Source organism: Bos indicus, chromosome 4 (genome assembly GCF_029378745.1).
Source record: "Bos indicus isolate NIAB-ARS_2022 breed Sahiwal x Tharparkar chromosome 4, NIAB-ARS_B.indTharparkar_mat_pri_1.0, whole genome shotgun sequence".
Lineage (NCBI taxonomy): Eukaryota > Metazoa > Chordata > Mammalia > Artiodactyla > Bovidae > Bos > Bos indicus.
Window position 1 is genome coordinate 49938945 of NC_091763.1, and position 22634 is coordinate 49961578.

Here is a 22634-nt window from a genome sequence, read left to right on the forward strand (position 1 = left end):
AGCTATACTTGTGTTTTGCTGTTCTTCAGTTGCTCAGTCATGTCCAATTCTTTAAGACCCCCTGGACTGCAGCATGCCACACTTCCCTTTCAATAAATAAAGTGACTTCACAATGCTGCAGTCATTTTGTCTACTATGATAAATCAGATTTGGAAGGGGGATAACTGCTGGGAAGTACAACTTTTCTTCCCTTGAGGAACTTGCTGATTTGGGGAAGGAAAAAAGGATTGAAAAGCTGGGCTTGGTTCAGACAGCGGGCCATGAATGGAGGCCAGAGAAATCAGCTGAGCACTTAGAATCTCAAGGGTTTGGAGCCACAGTACTGAAGCCTTGAGGGGCCTTAGTCACATCACTGGTTTCACCTCAAGACATTCGCTAGATTCTTTACGTGAAATGACAAGTTCAAAAACTAGAATGAATATGGAATGGGATTTTCTGTAGTTTTGAGATTTTAGTCGTCAAGAGGGTGGTGATGGTAGAGAACACACCAGGTTCTCAACTAAAAGTCCAAGAAGAATATACCCTAAAAATAGGGCAAACCACAGGTGCAAGCCAATTGTAAGCCAGCCATGACCCAGCTCTGACCCTAACTTAACTGAAGCTATCAGTGCCTCACTCTGTATGCAAAGGAACAAACAGACTATCTCTGAAAAAAGAAATCATCTGATACAGTCTAGATCCTATGCAATTTTTAAAGTTTACAACATCCAGCATCCAGGAAAATTATAAGGTATGTGAATCTGGTACCAAATGACCAAACACCAAAAGGTGATCTTGACATTATTAAAATATAATAAAAATAACATTACTATCCACAAACATATGTGTGTGTGTGTGTGTGCACATGCGTGCTCAGTCCCATCTGACTTTTTGCAACCCTATGGACCGTAGTGCACCAGGCTCCTCTGTCCGTGGAATTCTCCAGACAAGAATACTGGAGTGGGTTGCCATTTCCTCCTCTAGGGCTTCTTCCCTACCCAGGGATCACACCCAAATCTCTCACATACCTAGGAATTAAATTTTCAAAAAAATCTAACAAAAGATATACAAGACACCTACATTGAAAAGTTTTTAAATATTAAGTGCCCTGGTCTGAATATTTGTGTCTTCTCAAAATTTCATCTGTTGAAATCTTAACTCTCCCAGAATGACAGTACTAGGAAGTGAAGACTTTGGGATGTGCTTGGTCATGAGGGTGGAGCCTTTATGAATAGGATTAGTGCCCTTATGAAAGAGGCTCCAGAGAGATCCCCTGGAGACTCCACCAGGTGAAGACACAGTGAGAAACCACCCGCTCTGAACCAGGAAGAGGGCCATCATCAGAAAGCAATCATGTTGGCACCTTGATTTTGGACTTCCAGCTTTCAGAACTCTGAGAAATAACTGTCTGCTCTTTCTAAGCTACCCAGTTGGTGGCATTTATTACAACATAGCATCCCTAATAGACTAAGATGTTGAGGGAAAATAAAAACAGTCCAAATAAATGGAAGAAGATACGATTTTTCAAGGCTTGGAAGACAATAAAGACTTAATTCACCACAATTACTCCATAAATTTAATGTAATCTCAGTATGGTTTTCTTATTTTATCAAATTCCCCAAGAAAAAGAAATGTAAAAAAAAAAAAAAAAAAGATTGTTTGAGGAGGACTTACATATATCTGAGGAAAGAAGAGAAGTAAAAGAGAAAAGGAAAGATATACCCATCTGAGTGCAGTTCCAAAGAACAGCAAGGAAAGATAAGAAAGTCTTCCTAAGTGAACAATGCAAAGAAATAGAGGAAAACAATAGAACGGGAAAGACTAGGGATCTCTTCAAGAAATTAGAGATACCAAGGGGACACTTCATGCAAAGATGGGCACAAAAAAGGACAGAAATGGTACGGACCGAACAGAAGCAGAAGATACTAAGAAGAGGTGGTAAGAATACACAGAAGAACTGTACAAAAAAGATCTTCCTGACCCATATAATCAGGATGGTGTGATCACTCACCTAGAGTCAGACATCCTGGACTGTGAAGTCAAATGCGCCTTAGGAAACATTACTACAAAGTTAGTGGAGGTGATGCAATTCCAGGTGAGCTATTTCAAATCCTAACAGATGATGCTGTGAAAGTGCTGCACTCAATATGCCAGCAAATTTGGAAAACTCAGCACTGGCCACAGACCTGGAAAAGGTCAGTTTTCATTCCAATCCCAAAGGACAATGCCACAATGCCAATGATGTTCAAACTACCGCACAATTGCACTCATTTCACATGATAGTAAAGTTATGCTCAAAATCCTCCAAGCTAGGCTTCAACAGTATGTGAACCAAAAACTTCCAGATGTTCAAGCTGGATTTAGAAAAGGCAGAGGAACCAAAGATCAAATTGCCAACATCCGCTGGATCATAGAAAAAGCAAGAGAATTCCAGAATAACACCTACTTCTACTTCATTGACTACACTAAAGCCTTTGACTGATAAATCACAATGAAGTGTGGAAAATTCTTCAAGAGATGGGAATACCAGATCACTTTACCTGCCTCCTAAAAAAGCCTGTATGCAGGTCAAGAAGCAACAATGAGAACCAAACATGGGACAATAGACTGGTTCCAAATTGGGAAAGGAGTGTGTCAAGGCTGTATACTGTCATTCTGTTTATTTAACTTATATGCAGAGTATATCATGTGAAATACTGGGCTGAATGAAGCACAAGCTGGAATCAAGAGTTCTGGGAGGAATATCAATAACCTCAGATATGTAGACAACAACACCCTTACAGCAGAAAGCAAAGAGGAACTAAAGAGCTTCCTGATAAAGGTTAAAGAGGAGAGTAAAGAAGCTGACAAAACTCAACATTCAAAAAACAAATATCATGGCATCCAGTCCCATCACTTCATGGCAAATAGACGGGGAAACAATGGAAATAGTGACAGTATTAACAAAATAAATAAAAATAAAATAAAATAAAAATAATAAAAATCATTTATTTATAATAAATAATAAATATAATAATAATTTATTTTCTTGGGGTCCAAAATCACTGTGGACAGTGACTGCAGTCATGAAATTAAAAGATGCTTGCTCCTTGAAAGAAAAGCTATGACAAATCTAGACAGCATATTAAAAAGCAGAGACATTACTTTGCCAAAAAAGATCCATATAGTCAAAGCTTGGGTTTTTCCAACAGTCATATACGGATGTGAGAGTTGGACCATGAAGAAGGCTGAGTACCAAAGAATTGATGCTTTTGAACTGTGGTGTTGGAGAAGACTCTTGAGAGTCCCTTGGATTGCAAGGAGATCAAACCAGTCAATCCTAAAGGAAATCAATCCTGAACACTCAATTGGAAAGACTGATGCTGAAGCTGAAGCTGAAGCTCTGATCCTTTGGCCACCTGATGTGAACAGCCAACTCATTGGAAAAGACCTTGATGCTGGTAAACATAGAAGGCAGGAGGAGAAAGGGACAGCAGAGGATGAGATGATTAGATGGCATCACCAACTCAATGCACATGAGTCGGAGCAAGCTCCTTGAGATGGTGAGGGACAAGGAATCCTGGTGTGCTGCAATCCATGGGGTCACAAAGCATTGGACACAACTGAGCAAATGAACAACAGCAAAGCTGATTCTAAAATTTATACAGAAGCACAAGTGCCAAGAATAACTAAGCCAATTATTAAGAGGAAGAACAATGTTGGAAGATTTATACTACAGACATCAAATCTGTTACAAAGCTACAATAAACTGGGCTTTCCTAGCATTTCAGACAGTAAAGCATCCACCTGCAATGCAGGAGAGCCAGGTTTGATCCCTGGGTTGGGAAGTTCCCCTGGAGAATGAAATAGCAACCCAATTTAGTATTCATGCCTAGAGAATTCCATGGACAGAGGAGCCTGGTGGGCTACAATCCATGGGGTTGCAAAGAGTCGGACAGGACTGAGAGACTAGCACACACAATAAATTAGACAGTACAATATTTAAACAAGGATAAACAATGTATTTACAGAAAAGAATACAGTGTTCAAAAATATATCCATAAATAATCACCTGATTTACAATCAGATCAGATCAGTCGCTTAGTCGTGTCTGACTCTTTGCGACCCCATGGATTGCAGCACGCCAGGCCTCCCTGTCCATCACCAACTCCCGGAGTTCACTCAGATTCACGACCATTGAGTCAGTGATGCCATCCAGCCATCTCATCTTCTGTCGTCCCCTTCTCCTCCTGCCCCCAATCCCTCCCAGCATCAGTCTTGTCCAATGAGTCAACTCTTCGCATGAGGTGGCCAAAGTACTGGAGTTTCAGCTTTAGCATCATTCCTTCCAAAGAAATCCCAGGGCTGATCTCCTTCAGAATGGACTGGTTGGATCTCCTTGCAGTCCAAGGGACTCTCAAGAGTCTTCTCCAACACCACAGTTCAAAAGCATCAATTCTTCGGTGCTCAGCCTTCTTCACAGTCCAACTTGCACATCGATACATGACGACAGGAAAAACCATAGCCTTGACTAGAAGGACCTTTGTTGGCAAAGTAATGTCTCTGCTTTTGAATATGCTATCTAGGTCGGTCATAACTTTCCTTCCAAGGAGTAAGCGTCTTTTAATTTCATGGCTGCAGTCACCATCTGTAGTGATTTTGGAGCCCAGAAAAATAAAGTCTGACACTGTTTCCCCATCTATTTCCCATGAAGTGGTGGGACCGGATGCCATGATCTTCGTTTTCTGAATGTTGAGCTTTAAGCCAACTTTTTCACTCTCCACTTTCACTTTCATCAAGAGACTTTTTAGTTCCTCTTCACTTTCTGCCATAAGGGTGGTGTCATCTGCATATCTGAGGTTATTGATATTTCTCCCGGCAATCTTGATTCAAGCTTGTGTTTCTTCCAGTCCAGCGTTTCTCATGATGTACTCTGCATACAAGTTAAATAAACAGGGTGACAATATACAGCCTTGACGAACTCCTTTTCCTATTTGGAACCAGTCTGTTGTTCCATGTCCAGTTCTAACTGTTGCTTCCTGATCTGCATACAAATTTCTCAAGAGGCAGATCAGGTGGTCTGGTATTCCCATCTCTTGAAGATTTTTCCACAGTTTATTGTGATCCACACAGTCAAAGGCTTTGGCATAGTCAATAAAGCAGAAATAGATGTTTTTCTTGAACTCTCTTGCTTTTTCTATGATCCAGCGGATGTTGGTATTTTGATCTCTGGTTCCTCTGCCTTTTCTAAAACCAGCTTGAACATCAGGAAGTTCACGGTTCACATATTACTGAAGCCTGGCATGGAGAATTTTGAGCATTACTTCACTAGCGTGTGAGATGAGTGCAATTGTGCAGTAGTTTGAGCATTCTTTGGCATTGCCTTTCTTTGGGATTGGAATGAAAACTGACCTTTTCAGTCCTGTGGCCACTGCTGAGCTTTCCAAATTTGCTAGCATATTGAATGCAGCACTTTCACAGCATCACCTTTCAGGATTTGGAATAGCTCAACTGGAATTCCATCACCTCCACTAGCTTTGTTCGTAGTGATGCTTTCTAAGGCCCACTTGACTTCACATTCCAGGATGTCTGGCTCTAGGTCAGTGATCACACCATCGTGATTATCTGGGTCGTGAAGATCTTTTTTGTACAGTTCTTCTGTGTATTCTTGCCATCTCTTCTTAATATCTTCTGCTTCTGTTAAGTCCATACCATTTCTGTTCTTTATTGAGCCCATCTTTGCATGAAATGTTCCTTTGGTATCTCTGATTTTCTTGAAGACATCCCTAGTTTTCCCATTCTGTTGTTTTCCTCTATTTCTTTGCATTATCACTAAAGAAGGCTTTCTTATCTCTTCTTGCTATTCTTTGGAACTCTGCATTCAGATGTTTATATCTTTCCTTTTCTCCTTTGCTTTTCGCTTCTCTTCTTTTCACAGCTATTTGTAAGGCCTCCCCAGACAGCCATTTTGCTTTTTTGCATTTCTTTTCTATGGGGATGGTCTTGATCCCTATCTCCTGTACAATGTCACGAACCTCATTCCATAGTTCATCAGGCACTCTATCAATCAGATTTAGGCCTTTAAATCTGTTTCTCACTTCCACTGTATAATCATAAGGGATTTGATTTAGGTCATACCTGAATGGTCTCGTGGTTTTCCGTGGCGACGAGAGGAGTTACCCCGCGTCCGAGGTTAGGGGTGGCGGCCGGGAGGAGCTACCCCACGCCCCCACGCCCGAGGCCAGGGGCTGCGGCCGGGAGGAGCAACCCACGCCCGAAGCCAGGGGCGTCGACGAGAGGAGTTACCCGGAGTTACCTCCTGCTCTGGCGCAGGAGGGCCTAGAGGATCTATCCCACATTGAAGGTCAGGAAGGGCGGCGGTGAGGAGATACCCCTCGTCCAAGGTAAGGAGCAATGGCTGTGCTTTGCTGGAGCAGCCGTGAAGAGATACCCCACGCCCAAGGTAAGAGAAACCCAAGTAAGACGGTAGGTGTTGCAAGAGGGCATCAGAGGGCAAACACGCTGAAACCATACTCACAGAAAACTAGTCAATCTAATCACACTAGGACCACAGCCCTGTCTAACTCAATGAAACTAAGCCATGCCCGTGGGGGCAACCCAAGACGGGCGGGTCATGGTGGAGAGATCTGACAGGATGTGGTCCACTGGAGAAGGGAATGGCAAACCACTTCAGTATTCTTGCCTTGAGAACCCCATGAACAGTATGAAAAGGCAAAATGATAGGATACTGAAAGAGAAACTCCCCAGGTCAGTAGGTGCCCAATATGCTACTGGAAATCAGTGGAGAAATAACTCCAGAAAGAATGAAGGGATGGAGCCAAAGCAAAGAGAATACCCAGCTGTGGATGTGACTGGTGATAGAAGCAAGGTCAGATGCTGTAAAGAGCAATACTGCGTAGGAACCTGGAATGTCAGGTCCATGAATCAAGGCAAATTGGAAGTGGTCAAACAAGAGATGGCAAGAGTGAATGTCAACATTCTAGGAATCAGCAAACTGAAATGGACTGGAATGGGTGAATTTAACTCAGATGACCATTATATCTACTACTGCGGGCAGGAATCCCTCAGAAGAAATGGAGTAGCCATCATGGTCAACAAAAGAGTCCGAAATGCAGTAATTTGGATGCAATCTCAAAAACGACAGAATGATCTCTGTTCGTTTCCAAGGCAAACCACTCAATATCACAGTAATCCAAGTCTACGCCCCAACCAGTAACGCTGAAGAAGCTGAAGTTGAACAGTTCTATGAAGACCTACAAGACCTTTTAGAACTAACACCCAAAAAAGATGTCCTTTTCATGATAGGGGACTGGAATGCAAAAGTAGGAAGTCAAGAAACACCTGCAGTAACAGGCAAATTTGGCCTTGGAATACAGAATGAAGCAGGGCAAAGACTAATAGAGTTTTGCCAAGAAAATGCACTGGTCATAACAAACACCCTCTTCCAACAACACAAGAGAAGACTCTATACATGGACATTACAAGATGGTCAACACCGAAATCAGATTGATTATATTCTTTGCAGCCAAAGATGGAGAAGCTCTATACAGTCAGCAAAAACAAGACCAGGAGCTAACTGTGGCTCAGACCATGAACTCCTTATTGCCAAATTCAGATTTACAACGACACTCTGCAATAAATGGTGCTAGTCAACTGGATATAGGCATTTCATAAAATCAAGGCTCCTACCTCACACTATACAATCAAACACTATACAATAGTTTGATTGTATACTATAGATGAATAGTATATATGTAAAAGTAAAAGCAATCAGGTTTCAGAAGCAAACACAGGATAAATCTTTGCCTGATTTTAAAACAGGCAAAGATTTCTTAAATAGGACACAAAGTGCTAATCATAAGGAAAATATTTAAAAACTGTAGTATATTAGAATTAAGAACATCTACTCATCAAAAACCATTAGAAAGAAAGAAAACCATTAGAAAGGCATTTCACAAAATCAAGGCTCCTACCTCACACTATACAATCAAACCTATTCTAGATGAATATGTATATGTAAAAGTAAAAGAAATCAAGTTTCAGAAACTAACACAGGATAAATCTTTGCCTGATTTTAAAACAGGCAAAGATTTCTTAAACAGGACACAAAGTGCTAATCATAAGGAAAATATTTAAAAACTGTAGTATATTAAAATTAAGAACATCTACTCATCAAAAACCATTAGAAAGAATGAAAGGTAACCCACAGAGTAGGCGAATATATTTATAAGACACATACATGTATAACATATACATATTTTATAATATATAAAGACATATCCATAATTGATAAAGAAAATTTCCAGGTCAAATAGAAAAGGCTGATCAACCCAATGGAAAAATGAGCAAGACCTGGACTAGGCACTTCATGAGGGCAGCAAACAGTTCAGCTCCGTTGCTCAGTCATGTCCAGCTCTTTGCGACCCCCATGGACTGAAGCACACGAGGCCTCCCTGTCCATCACCAACTCCTAGAGCTTGCTCAGACTCATGTGCAATGAAGTCGGTGATGCCATCCAACCATCTCATCCTCTCTCGTCCCCTTCTCCTCCTGCCTTCAATCTTTCCCAGCATCAGGTCTTTTCCAATGAGTCAATTCTTCACATCAGGTGGCCAAAGTATTGGAGCTTCAGCTTCAGCAGTAAACAAATGGCCAATAAACACTGGAAAGCTGCTGAACTTCACAGGTACCAGAGAAGTACAAATTAAAGCCACAATTTAAATCACTAAACATCTAACAAAATGGCTAAAATAAGAAGATAATATAAGGCATTGGAGAGGAGGAAGCATAACCAGAAGGCTCATACAATCCCGGTGAAAGTATGAACTAATAAAAGCACTTTGCAAAAGCATCTGGCAGTGTCCACTAATATGAGAACAGGCACACTCTACAAGCAGGACTACTGCTGCTGCTGTGCTTAGTTGCTTCAGGCGTGTCCGACTATGCGACCCTATCAACTGCAGCCTGACAGGTACCTCTGTTCACGGGATTCTCTATGCAAGAACACTGGAGTGGGTTGCCATGACCCCCTCCAGCGTATCTTCACGACCTAGGGATGAAACCTTGGTCTGCTGCATTGCAGGCAGATTCTTTATTGCTGAGCCACCAGAAAAGCCCAAACAGGACTACTACTCTTATGTTTTCCAAAAGATACATCCCAGAAGTACTATTCCTAAATATTTCCAAAGAGGAAGCTATCCAAATGTCCACGACATTGCACTATATTCATACAACAGAATACATAACAATGAGAATAAATGTTCCTTAGCTACACTCATCAGTATAAAGGTTCTCACAAACATAATGCTGATGGGGGTGGGGGGACATAAAAGAGCACATTCTGTATCATTCCATTTATATAACAAGCAGAAAGAGGTACTACTCATCTATACTGCTAGAAAACTGGTCAATCTTTTTAAAGAATGATTGGAAGGGAGCATAAAGAGGCTTTTAGAAACATTCTGTTTCTTAACTGGGGTGGTCGTTATATAGATGTGTTCAATTTTTGAAAATGTATGGAGCTGTATACTTATGTATATTTTCTCTGTATAATATTTTTACAAAAATTTCAAAAAAGACACAAGCAACAGCTTGAAGGGCACCCTACTAGTCAAAGTTAAAATAAATCACACATTAAAAAAAAGGATGGGGGAAAGATTATGGAAACACAACTTATGAAAAATTATGAGTTAATAATGATAATAAAAAGAAAAAAACACCAAGAATTCATCTCACCACTGAAGCAGCTTTTAGAGCAAACTCTTTACTTTGAAAACTGGTGACTAAGTAGAACGAAATTACGCATTTCTTTTATTTTTCCTGCAACATTGATTTCTGAGAGTAACCAAATAGCTTTAGATGGGCGAAGAAATCTCCACTTTTACAGGAAAATGTCAATTATAAGGCAGAAGGAATGACAGAATTAGAAATTTATCATTCTGAAACCCTAATAAAATGACAAGTTTTGGAAACAATTAGATTAACAGTTGGTGGACTGATACTTCTAGCCTAACTGTACAGTGAAAAGATAAGACTGTAATCTTCCAAATTCAGTGATCAACCTTAGCATTACTAATTGTTGTTCAACCAATTATGTTTTGACATGATGCAACATGAGGTGCATAATATCATCTACAGTATACTCCAACAAGAAAACGCTCAATGCAATCAAGTCTTTATATTTAAATTCCAATGTGCAAGAAACAAAAAGGAAGAAGGAACACATCAACAATACCAACAAAAAGGAAGCCAGGTAAATTCGGAAGGTTAGCCACTCTACAAGAAAATATGTATCACATTTCTCCAAGGTATTGAAGGGTTCCTAGATTTAAGGTCAGTTATGAGTTCTCAAAGTTTCTATTAACAAAACAGGTCACAACAGACTAAAACTGAAAACTATCCAGAAATCCATCAACACTACCATGAGTAAATAAGCTACAATACATTCACACAATGGGATAAGAAAGAAACAAGAATGAATGACCTACAACCACCCACAACAATGTAAAAGATTCCTACCAGTGTGCTGAGTGACAGAAACAACAGTTTACATAATGTACAAAAACAGACAAAACTAATTTGTGATCCCTTTTTTGGGAGACTGTGACTGAAATGGGGTCCAAGGGAGACTTCTGCAGTGCTGACAAATTCTGCTTTTCATCTGGGTGCTGGCTATGTAAAGGTGTATGGAAACTCATTGAGCTTTATAATTACATGTGTATCATATTTCAATAAAATGTTTTTCTTAAAAAGTTCATTAAAGTATGCATCTTTATCTTAGAGGTTTGCTTTCAGTGTATCACCTAAATGTTAAAATGACTTAAAAGCATATCCATATTTGGAAAATTTATCTTTTAGATAAGAGATTACATATATATGAAAGATAATTCCAAATTCTATGAACATGATATTCTAAAGTTTAGCTATTACAATATATGTATTGTATGAAATTTCAGAGGGAAAATTAATTTAAAATATGTAACTCTTTAGCAAGATTGTTATCAAACTGCTGAATAAATATGAACTAAGTTAACTGACAATTTTCTGGATGGCAAGTAAAAAATACGCACTGATGGATCTCTAACAAAATATTAATGCTGTCTATTGTTTATATGACATGTCCAAATTGTTAATTATATGTTACTAATAATCTTAGTACAGAGGTAAAGAGACATCATTCACATTTTATGGTATTTCAGGGCTTCCCAGGTGGCACTAGTGGTAAAGAACCCGCCTGCCAATGCAGGAGACATGAGACATGTTCCATTCCTGGGTCAAGAAGATCCCCTGGAGAAGGGAATGACAACCCACTCCAGTACTCTTGTCTGGAGAATTCCATAGACAGAGGAGCCTGGCAGGCTACTGTCCGTGGGGTCATGAAGAGTCAGACACAACTGAAGCAACTTAGCACACATGCTAGCATGAAAACAGTCTACTTAAGTAGATCTAAATTATTTTCACTGTTTTATATTTGAAAAAACTGAGGCAAAGAAAATCTATTTGTTTTATTAATAGAATCACAAGTTCAACTGCCAATAAGATCATAAAAATTTTTAGACTTTCAAATACAGAAAGATCATGAAATAAAAACAAGCAGTTGTTTTACTTATGAATTACAAACTCCTGTCCGAAGAGTAGCTGCATAACATAAACACTTAACATTGCATTTAAGAAAACCTTGGTAGCTATTAGGCAATTCAACTAATACACTGAGATATATCTTCTATTTTAAAATGGTGGAAGTATCTTAAAAGTATAGATATGAATACTAAGAGCATAACATATTACAGAAGAAAAATGACCATTTAGTGCAATGCATATCACAGAATAAATGGGTAATTACTGAGTATGTAAAACACCACACACATGATAAAACCACAAAAATGTTTAAACAGAAAAATGAAAGGTGTCTCCTTCCCCATTTCAGAAGGCGTACTAGTACTTTTATTCCAAGAAAAAACCAGATTAAAGGTAATCAAAATTACCTTGACAGCCACTCCTTTTCCCTCAGGAAATTCTAGAAGATGGAAAGTCAGTTCTTCAACCCTATTAATGCAGAGCCTTGGGTCAGTTGTTCTTCTTAATGCTTGAACTAACGCCCGAGTTCTGTTATCAATACTCACTCTGGCAATGATCTGCAAAGACATATTAAAATATGTATGATTCAAGTATGAAAACTGCTCCAGTGATACCAACAGATGATCAAAGTTCTTAAATCACAGTAGGAAATGAAACTTAAAATCACAATGAATAACGACTTGCCTTTTCTCGCTGAAGAGATAACCGCCTTTTCTCCTCTGCGTTTTTGTCTTTGCTGACAGCCTGCTCAGCTTTTGTCGCCTCTTCCTGGTCTTCTAACTGACTCTTTGAATCATACTTTAGTTTGGGGACAAGTCCACCGATATAACCACCTACTAAGGCTTGTACACCTTCCGTGGGACGAGAGAGAAAGTTAGCAATACTCTGTTTAGTAGAAATGGGGAGAACCTCAGGTGTTCCACTGGGACTTCCAGGCTTGTCCTCAGAATATAAAGAAGCTTCTGAATCTAGCTTCTTATCAGACAGGATGCCAGGATCTGGAGAACTGGGTTTCTCATCTTCAACCTTTTTAAGTTCAAGTTCTGATTTTTCCTGGAAATGTTGATCTTCCTTCTGTTGAGACATTTTTTCCTCACGCTTGAAGTATGAATTAATATGACTTGACAAAAAGTAGAATGACTCTCCAAATTTTGTGGTTATATTACTTGTGTAATGAAAAAGGCTTGGTTTACCTATATCGTCTTTCTCTATAACCTGACTTTCCTTTGCTGGAATAGAACTCTTTTCTGCTGACTTGTCACTATACTTTTTCAGAAACTTGATGGTTTGTTTAACGCTTTTCTGTTTTAACCAACCACTATCGGTCACTTTTCTTAATATTCGAGAACTTGGCTTAAGTTGAGCTAAACGAGAGATCATTTCATTTTGTTTGCCAAAAACAGCCTTTGAAACAGAGTTCAAAGTATTTTTAATACGGGACATACGAGGGCTCACTTTTGTAAGTCCCTTGGGAGCAGAAGTGCTAAGTCTCAAGACTGCAAGATGTAAACCATGGTGGCTTAGGGGGGAACAGTGCTTACTGCAAGAATGAGCTTCACTTTTGGTCCATTTACATCTTATTCTGCTCATATGAACACCTCTCTGTAGACTGATGTGGCTTATCCTCCAGTAATGTTCAGGTGAGCACAAGAAAGGCAGCTGCTTGCTCCTCTGCTTCCCACAAAGACTTCTTGCATTACTAAGGAGGTAAATATAATATAAATCTATAGTCAAATTAATAGACATAACTTAAAAATTACTTATTTTCTATACGTTATGACTTTCACTTCATTCCTGAATGCTTCATTTAAGAAATGCCATAATTCATGGTCTTACCTAAAATGGCAAGAAAAAAAAAAAAAAAGATTAGGATTCAAGGTAAAACTGAAGTTGGGGAAGAGATAAAATATATTACATTACTTGAACTAAACTCAGGAACTTGTCTCAAAAGAAGATAGGACAATATATTTTCATGATGGCAATAGAGATTTCATTTTTAAGCAAATAGAAGGTAATTAATGTTTTAGTATAGAAATCAATGAGAAAAGAAGTGAATAGTAGGATGTTTCATGGAAACTAATTTAGAGAAGCTACCGGATAAATAAGGTCTCCTACAACACAAAACCGAACGTGCAACTGTGAAACAAAATCTATATTCATGGTAAGACAAGGAAAACTTAAACATAAAAGTTCTTCTCTGCCCCTTGGCCTCCTTTCTACCTGCACTCTCTGCCCACCACACCTCCCCCACCAGCAGGAATACCTGCTGCACATTCACAGCAACATTCTCCCAACATCAGCAAGACAGAACATCTTTTCCTGACCTTGTAAAGGGCCACATGACCCGCTGTGCTGGTACTTAAGTCTGGATTACGCAAACTGTCGATATACATTATTTTATGTGCAGCCCTCGGTTTCAAAACATCTTATATACACTGTGTCTCAACTTCTAACAGCTGGAACAGTTCTCAGAGTTTTCTGAGATACTCTTCCTGGGTTATAATCCTCAAATTTGGCTCAAATAAAATCTCCCAATTCTTTCTTAGACCTGCTGATTAATTTTTCATTGACACAATTTAAATATTCTACTGTTTTTCTTCTTTATTATTAAAGTCTTATCTAGTTTATGTGACACTAGACTTTAAGTTCTTTGAGGACAATAGTCAAGTCTCATACTCCTATTCACTGCAAACCATTTATAGAATATTTAATCTGAAACTTAGTCCCTCTGAAACCGAGTTCCTCTGTCGAATTTATTAACCTCTATCCAAAATGCTATTCTCCTGTCCAACACCTGTTCCCTTCAGGATTGAGGCATATCAAAGAAAAGGGGGGACTGAAACCAACCAGGACCCTATGGGACCCTCCCATGCATGAAAGCCTGTGTCTCCAATTTCTTGTTTGTAAGAAAAAGGCCTTCAGCCTCTGAGACCCTCCCTGAGTTCCAAAGGGCAGATTCAAACAGTTAATTAAGAGAGTGAGGGAATGTAGAAAGAGACATCAGTGCAGAGATGGGACAGGGTCCTGGTTCATCCTGGGGGGATGTATATAACAATCTTACAGAAATCTCTGAGTTCTTCTACAGGAACTAAGGCCCCTCCCCGGGAAGACGATAGTAATGGCAGGCTGAGCACAAGCCCTAAGACCCCAGACTGGCTGGACCCAGAAAGCTGATGACTGAGGTTCCTGGGACACCATTTTGTCACCTCAACCTATCAGAAGAGGCCTCCCCACAAATTTTGCTTATAAAATCTCTTCCCCTAAACCCATCAGAGTTCAGGTCTTTTGAGCAGGTGCTGCCAGCTTTATGCCTCTTGCAATAAACCCTTCTCCCACTCCAAATGTGGACATTTCAGTTTGTCTGGCCTCACTGTGTGTTGGGCACACATTCAACAACTTGATGCCAGATATAGTCCTAAATGCTGAGACCACAAAGAGGATACCAAGAAACTTTCAGTCTAGAGCTTGAGATAGCTTGTAAAGATTTCACGGTCTAGTAGTGACTGCTCATTTAATCAAAGAAGTCAGACTAGAATAAACTACGTGCATACATGCTAAGTCGCTTCAGTAGAGTCTAACTCCTTGAGACCCTATGGACTGTCCGTGGGATTTTTTTAGGCAAGAGTACTAGAGTGGGTTGCCACACCTTCTCCAAAACTATGTGCAACACCTAATAGACAAGGGGCTCATAACCACAACATAAATGCCATTTAAAACAGATATTCTGTTCTTTCAATTGGTAAAATGCAAATGGCTGATAATATCCAGTACTGATAATAACCTGGGGAAATGGGACACAGAGGGCTACCTGACAGAATTTAATGAATTTTTAATAGCTATCTATCAAAATTTTAAAGGCACATGTTCTTTGATTAGTAATTCCAGTAATTCCACCACAAAGAATCTATCCTACAGAAATAACTGCACAGGAGTACAGGTACATACACACATTCTTTGCCACACTGCTTGAAATATCAAAACACTGATCAACAACTCTTAAGTGTCTTCTAGAAAGGGATGGTTAAATAAATTACAGTACATAACATATAATACAATGAATTACAATGTAATGTTACATAGCAGTTAGGAACTAGATGATCCAATGTATCCAATGTATATATCCTTTATATACAGTACAGAGAGGAAGGCAAACTGCAATAACATATGTAGGAATATCATACACACAAGGATACACAGATGTAGACACAAAGGTATTATGTAATACAAGAAAACAAAAACCTATATATGCAGCTGAAATCTGTGGCTACACACACACACACACATTCTGAAAGGGTAAGCATCTGTTTGTTTATTCCTGTGAACTGAGATGTGGAATTGAAAAAGAAGGGCTTTCGAGAGAAGGGCTTTTGAGAAGGGCTTTTACTTTTGGATGGATTCTATTATTTACAAAGAGAAAGCATCATATTTGTAATTTAAGAAAACAATGCAATGCACTTTAACAGATGGTACTGTATGAATGGAAGACACAAAGAGTAGACATCCAGGTCAGTCTGAAAAAAAAAGATGCGATGCTGAAAACTGGGCAAAAAAGTAATTCATCACATGGTAAAAGATCAGAGAGGAAGGAGAGAATTCTAAATAATGGGGAAAACAAACACAAACAAACAAAAAAAAGCATTTAAGAAAGTACACACAATATAAGCAAAAATTGCAAGCAGTCAATTCTTTCTAAGACCTGGAGCCACTAATGAGGGACAGGCCAAAGGTGATACTGCAAAGACAGGAGGAGCCAGATTACGAAAGGTCTGACAATCTTAGCAAAGAGATTAAAGATCAAACTATCAATGAACTATGTTAAGCAAAGGAATGACATTAGGAAGATGCTGCCAGCAGATCTCTGACAGATGGAGTAAGGGGACAAGACTATGAATGACAGGAACCAAGAACCCATTGTGATTCTTCAGAAGATAGTCTGAACTAACATCTTTCCAAATTGCACGTGAGCATACTACTTTAAAATCTGTAGAGGGGAGGAAAGAAAAAAAGCAAACCTATGTGCCTTGCTGGCTCTTCTGTACCCCTCAGGATGTGCAGTCAATGTAATAAGCTGAATTAACACAAAAGTTCCACCATCCCCAACACAGAAATACATGATAAAATACATCTAAAGGACTCGTGGATAAAAAAGCTATACTCAAAACTAATAATGGACTCCTGTAATTCAACAACAAAAATCAATTAAAAAATGGGCAAAGGACTTGAAGAGATGAAAGACATCATCTTTCTCCAAAGATGACATTCAGTAAATTTAAGCACAAGAAAAGATGAAAAACATGACTGATATGAGAGAAATACAAATCAAAACCAACTGAGGTATTATCCCACACTTATCAGGATGGCTATTACCAAAGAAAGAAAAGAAAAGAAAAAAATACCTGAGAAATAAATTCTGTTGTTTAAACCAAAAAACAGAACAAAACAAAAATGCCAGAAAATATCAAGTGTTGATAAAGATGTGGAGAAGCTGAGCACTGAACCGGAGCGCTGTTGGTGGAACTGGAAAATGCTGTAGTCACTATGGAAAATAGTAAAACACAACATTATAAATCAACTACACTTCAATAAAAGTTAAAAAACAAAAAACCAGTATACCAATTCCTCACAATATTAATATAGACCTACCATAAGATCCAGCGATCCTAGGTATATATTCAAAGAAACTGAAAACAGGGACTTAAAAAGTGTGCACACCGATGTGTATCACAGCACTCATAACAGCAGAGGAGGGAACCATCCAAATGTGCACCAGTTAAATAAACAAAATGTGGTATATGCACACAATGGGCTGTTATGCAGACTGGAGAAGGAAGGAAATCCCCCCAAGCGCTAACGTGGATGACCCTTGAGGACATTAGGCAAAATAAAACGAACAAGTACTATATGACTCCTCTTACATGAGAGCTCTAGAACAGTCAAATTCACTGAGACAGACAGCAGAATGATGGTTACAGGGCTAGAGGAATGGGACAGAGGGGAATTGTTTACTGGGTAGGGTTTCAGTTCTACAAGATGAAAAAGTACTGGAAATTTGTTTCATGACAATGTGAATCTACTGGATGCCACTGAACTATACACTTAAAAATGATTAACATATTAGATTTTATGATTTTTTTTTACCATAATAAAGTTTTTTTAAAAAAGAAACCCCCAATAAAACAAAACCAACAGTGGAAAACCCACGGTTGAAGAGGCATCACATACCTGGATCTGCAGTCACATTTCCTTTAAGATGCATTGACTAAGCAATGGAAACTAGTCTGAGCTAGGGAACTCTATGCGGCCTCTGCTGAGTCCACTGAAACCACCGTGGAAGGACACTTCCGAAGCTCAGGCAAGAGACTCTTTCAGCAACCCCCACTGAAGATGAACTCACAGTTAAAGAACCATCACTGCAAGAGACTACTGGCAAGTACAGCCAACAAGAAAAAGTGTAACCGAGATTAGAAATAATAGAAAATAAAGTAAGTAGGTTTAAGGCATTCAGTGATAGAACAAAAATAAGGAAGCAAAAAAAAAAAAAAGAAAGAAAGAAAGAAAAAAACTGTACAAAATGTACAGGAAGAGTAAAATTTTAGAAATGAAAATTCCAGCTGCAAGCTAGTTACTAGATGTTACTGTAATATGATGACAAAGAAAGGATGAAAATAAAGGAATAGGGGAAAATATATACCAAGGCCTATATAATCAAAAGAAAGCAAAAAGCACTTTAAAGCAAAAGCATTAAATAAGATTAAAAAGGCATACTATTTCATAGTAAAAGGAATAATCCATTTATTGAGAGTTATTAAACCTCAGTTTCCTAGGTTTTGGAGGACAAGACAACTTATTAACAAACAAGTAACTAATACAATGTCTAACAACAGATCAAGAAGTACCATGCAGAAAAATAAAGCTGGAGGCTGGGGAGAAAAGGGCCCAGGGAGGGCTATTTCAACTGACGTAGTCAGGAGAAGAATTGAGTTGACATGTTACTGGAGACCTGAATGAACCAAGTAAGCAAATTATTTCAAAGTGTCCAGGAAAATAGCACTCAAGACAGAGGAAAAAGCAACCAAAGCTTTGGAGACAGGAATGAACTTTGTCTATTCAGGAATAATAAGAATAAGCTAGTTAAAGGAAAGTAAGAAATAGGAAAAATGGTAGACATGGGTCCAAGAGTCAAGCAGAGAACAGAGCTATAAAAGCCAGGATTACAGTAAGGGATCTTCATTGTTTCTTTCCAATAAGAGATAATCCTCAAGACCAACTAGAATACACCTATCAACCTGGCAAAGAAATACAGCATAGAAAGCAAATCTGAAAAGGGGAACAATTAAGGGAAGTCTAGACAATCTCATGATCATACAATTTTAGAACACCCCTCTAGAAAGACAGTTATCAGGCCAAAACTGCCAAAAAGAGCTGTCAACAAAATCAACAAGCTGAATTTAACTGCTCCCAAATCACAACACTAGTAAATGCAGATAAGGGTTTGGAGAGCAAATTGAGCTGAGACAAAAGTTAGATTGCAAACAGATAAAGAAGGTAAACTGTAAAGTGCCATCATCAACTGAGAAAAGAACAGGAGGACCAGACTCTATTTATCAGTTCAGTTCAGTTCAGTCGCTCAGTTGTGTCTGACTCTTTGCGACCCCATGAATCGCACCACGCCAGGCCTCCCTATCCATCACCAACTCCCGGAGTTCACTCAGACTCACGTCCATCGAGTCAGTGATGCCATCCAGCCATCTCATCCTCTGTCGTCCCCTTCTCCTCCTGCCCCCAATCCCTCCCAGCATCAGAGTCTTTTCCAGTGAGTCAACTCTTTGCATGTGGTGACCAAAGTACTGGAGTTTCAGCTTTAGCATCATTCATTCCAAAGAAATCCCAGGGCTGATCTCCTTGCAGTCCAAGGGACTCTCAAGAGTCTTCTCCAACACCACAGTTCAAAAGCATCAATTCTTCAGTGCTCAGCTTTCTTCACAGTCCAACTCTCACATCCATACATGACCACTGGAAAAACCATAGCCTTGAGTAGACAAACTTTGTTGGCAAAGTAATGTCTCTGCTTTTGAATATGCTATCTAGGTTGGTCATAACTTTCCTTCCAAGGAGCAAGCATCTTTTAATTTCATGGCTGCAGTCACCATCTGCAGTGATTTTGGAGCCCAGAAAAATAAAGTCTGACACTGTTTCCACTGTTTCCCCATCTATTTGCCATGAAGTGATGGGACCGGATGCCATGATCTTCGTTTTCTGAATGTTGAGCTTTAAGCCAACTTTTTCACTCTCCACGTTCACTTTCATCAAGAGGCTTTTGAGTTCCTCTTCACTTTCTGCCATAAGGGTGGTGTCATCTGCATATCTGAGGTTATCGATATTTCTCTCGGCAATCTTGATTCCAGCTTGTGCTTCTTCCAGTCCAGTGTTTCTCATGATGTACTCTATTTATAGGACAGTACAAATACAGATGCAGGCACAAATAGAAGAGTGAGGCTTAGACCAGCCACTGGGGATGGAATGAAGTTATAACTAGAAGAAATTCAGGAACTGCTAGGTGGAGGCTCCGCTAAAGACGGAAAGAATTAATTTATGGGGGACTTCATTTGGTTATACTGCAATTATGCAGACATGAAGTGACAGAGGTTTGGACTGGATTAAGATAAAAGTACTATAATGGAGATGACTATTGCTCTGAGCCACACTTTGAAAATGGAGCAATCAACAAAACACAGCACTTGGTGACAGGAAAGAACAGGGTAAGGAGAAGGGGGTGTAAAGACAACTTAAGGGTTTTAATCAGAGAAACAGGGAGAATGCCATTTGTGGATATGAGATAGCTTGGAAGGGGGCCAATTTAATAAAAATTTCTTGGTTTTACAGAATACAGAAACAGTGGGGCATTCACATGGAGACTACAGGAACATAGGCTGTTGGATTTATGTTTGGAGTTACTAGCACAGTGACAGCAGAAATCATAAGACTGGATTTACCAAAGAAGGATATACACTTAATTCTTCTCCAGAATTTGGGGATCACAAAATTTGATAAAAGTTTCTCTTCCTCGTAAAAATGCTTATCTGCATATATACACTATATTTCCCAAGACATTTCAATATATTTACAGAAGTACTAAAGTAGTCCTTGGCTTTCAAATTTTAAAATTCTGGTGTAGCGAGAACAAGGGTAGAGCCTTGACAGCCATTCAGAGTTAGGAAGAGGCAGTTTGCCAAGCAGAAAAAAAAAAAAAAAACACAAGAGAAAAGACATCCAGAAAAGCTCAGGGCAATGGCAGGACGTCCGAAAAAGTACTGGACAGTGTGAATGAAATAAAATATAAGACGTGGGAAATAAAGGTCAGAACTAAGACATGACAGGAGGATGTCCCGCTAAGAGTTCTATGACCTTTTCACAAATATACGTTCCACACACCAAGCAGTAAGAACCCTTCCGCACAAATCCTCCGTCATTATTACTAAGCAAAAAAAACAACTCAAAAGATGTACCTTGATTAACTCTGCACTTGAAGCAAGTAAACATATAAACTAGTGAAAGTGATCTTTTCATCCAACTTGACTTGTTAAAAGGACACTGCTCTCAAGGTTTTAATTACGATCTGACCCAGGAACAGAGAAAAACAAGATCAACATCGAGAAAAAAGTTTAAGAAAAATGATGAAGAAAGAATATATTCTTACATTCAAAGCACAACTAATGTGCACAAGAGATCTGACATAAACAGCTACAATGGGCATTAAACTCTCGGGTCTCAGTGCACTAAACGTTTCTAAAACTCCCGGATTTAAAATTCTTTGTATTTCACTGTCTTAACAGCATTTCCTTGATACACTAAAACCTACTTTTGTCATTTTTGAAAGCTCAATAATCGGGACTGTAGATTGGGATGCAGTTCAAATGGGATGTTACCAGAAGTAAAAAGCACCACTTTAAATAGGATTATGTGATAGCTCCTCATCTAAGTTTTTCCTAGGTGTCACCACTTTTTATTTAAAGGTATCATAGTATTAGGTATAGAAACCAGTCTCCTCCCCGCATGATGATTTACATGACAGCGACTGGAAGCAGTGCAACACACCTTCACCTATTAAACAGCACACATCTGAAACCGACTAAGCAACAGGAGCTGGGGACAGAGTTCAGTGTGGGTGGGGTTACAAAGAAACTGCTGATAATTAAATACCTGGAGCAGCCGACTCATCAGGTGCACTGACAGTGGTGAATCACGTAGGCAGAGGAGGGACACGGTTTTGACAAGCAACCGGGAACTGTCGGAGCACCCACTGCCCACGGGAAGTCAGACAGACTCAGGGAACCTCGGCTGCGAGGCTCGGGGGTGGAACAGACAGCTCGGGGCTGAACCAGAAAAACCTAAACAGTCTGAGCCGTGCGGACCAGCAAAGCCCACCAGGCCAGAAGACGAGGAGACTATCGCGCACCCCTCAGACCTGGGACCTGCGGACCCTTCCGGTGCCCGGTCGCCTTCTGGAGCCCGAGTCCGGGCGTCTCCCCGCCCTCTCGCCGTGGAAGCGCCTTCCGAGGAGAGATAAGTCGCGGAGGGCCAAAGGAGTCCCCGGGGCGACCCGCAGCCTTCTCCCCTAGCCTACCGTCCCGCCGGCCCCCCACGGGCCACCTACCGGGATGCAGGCCGCAGCTACTTGGGCGGCAGGGGCGACGCGCCTTTTCCCCGTACGTGCGTCCCCTCTGCCCGCCAGCATCAGCTGAGCTTCCAGCACAAACACCCGGGCAGCAGCTGGGGTGCCACCCTCCCCCAGCTCCGTCCCGCCCCAGCGGAAGTGACGCAGGGCGACCCGGGTCTACTCGCCGACCGGGGAGGAGCTCCTCCGCCTCCCTGAGGCCTCTGCCTGCCCGTCAGCCGCCGCTCCGCCCCCTCCCCAGACATGCGCAATAGAGCACGGCTGAGCGCTGGCGGGAGACGTGCGTGCGTGCACGCGCCTGCGGGCACCAGGAGAGGCGCTGCCTGGGGACCAGCCATGGGAGTTTCTTTGGCTCGGCGGGCTTGTGTGCGGGGCTCAGTACGCGATCAGCTGAGCTAAGCAT

General features: G+C 40.2%; 1 protein-coding gene across 3 annotated transcripts in view; it reads right to left on the reverse strand.

Moving 5' to 3' along the window:
- The window catches only part of PNPLA8 (patatin like phospholipase domain containing 8), a 50413-nt gene extending 28045 nt beyond the window's left edge, over nucleotides 1-22368 (reverse strand). Inside the window, exons 1-4 of one of the 3 annotated variants that reach the window (XM_070787782.1) lie at nucleotides 22211-22367; nucleotides 16953-17092; nucleotides 12241-13255; nucleotides 11964-12113 (exon numbers count right to left, since the gene is read on the reverse strand). In XM_070787782.1, the coding sequence (XP_070643883.1) occupies nucleotides 11964-12113; nucleotides 12241-13146 (1056 nt within the window). In that variant the 5' untranslated portion in view covers nucleotides 13147-13255; nucleotides 16953-17092; nucleotides 22211-22367. Of the gene's footprint in view, nucleotides 1-11963; nucleotides 12114-12240; nucleotides 13393-16952; nucleotides 17093-22210 lie in introns of all 3 variants that reach the window. The other 2 variants (XM_019958703.2, XM_019958704.2) reach the window with 2 other exon arrangements.
- Nucleotides 22369-22634: the final 266 nt, after the last annotated feature.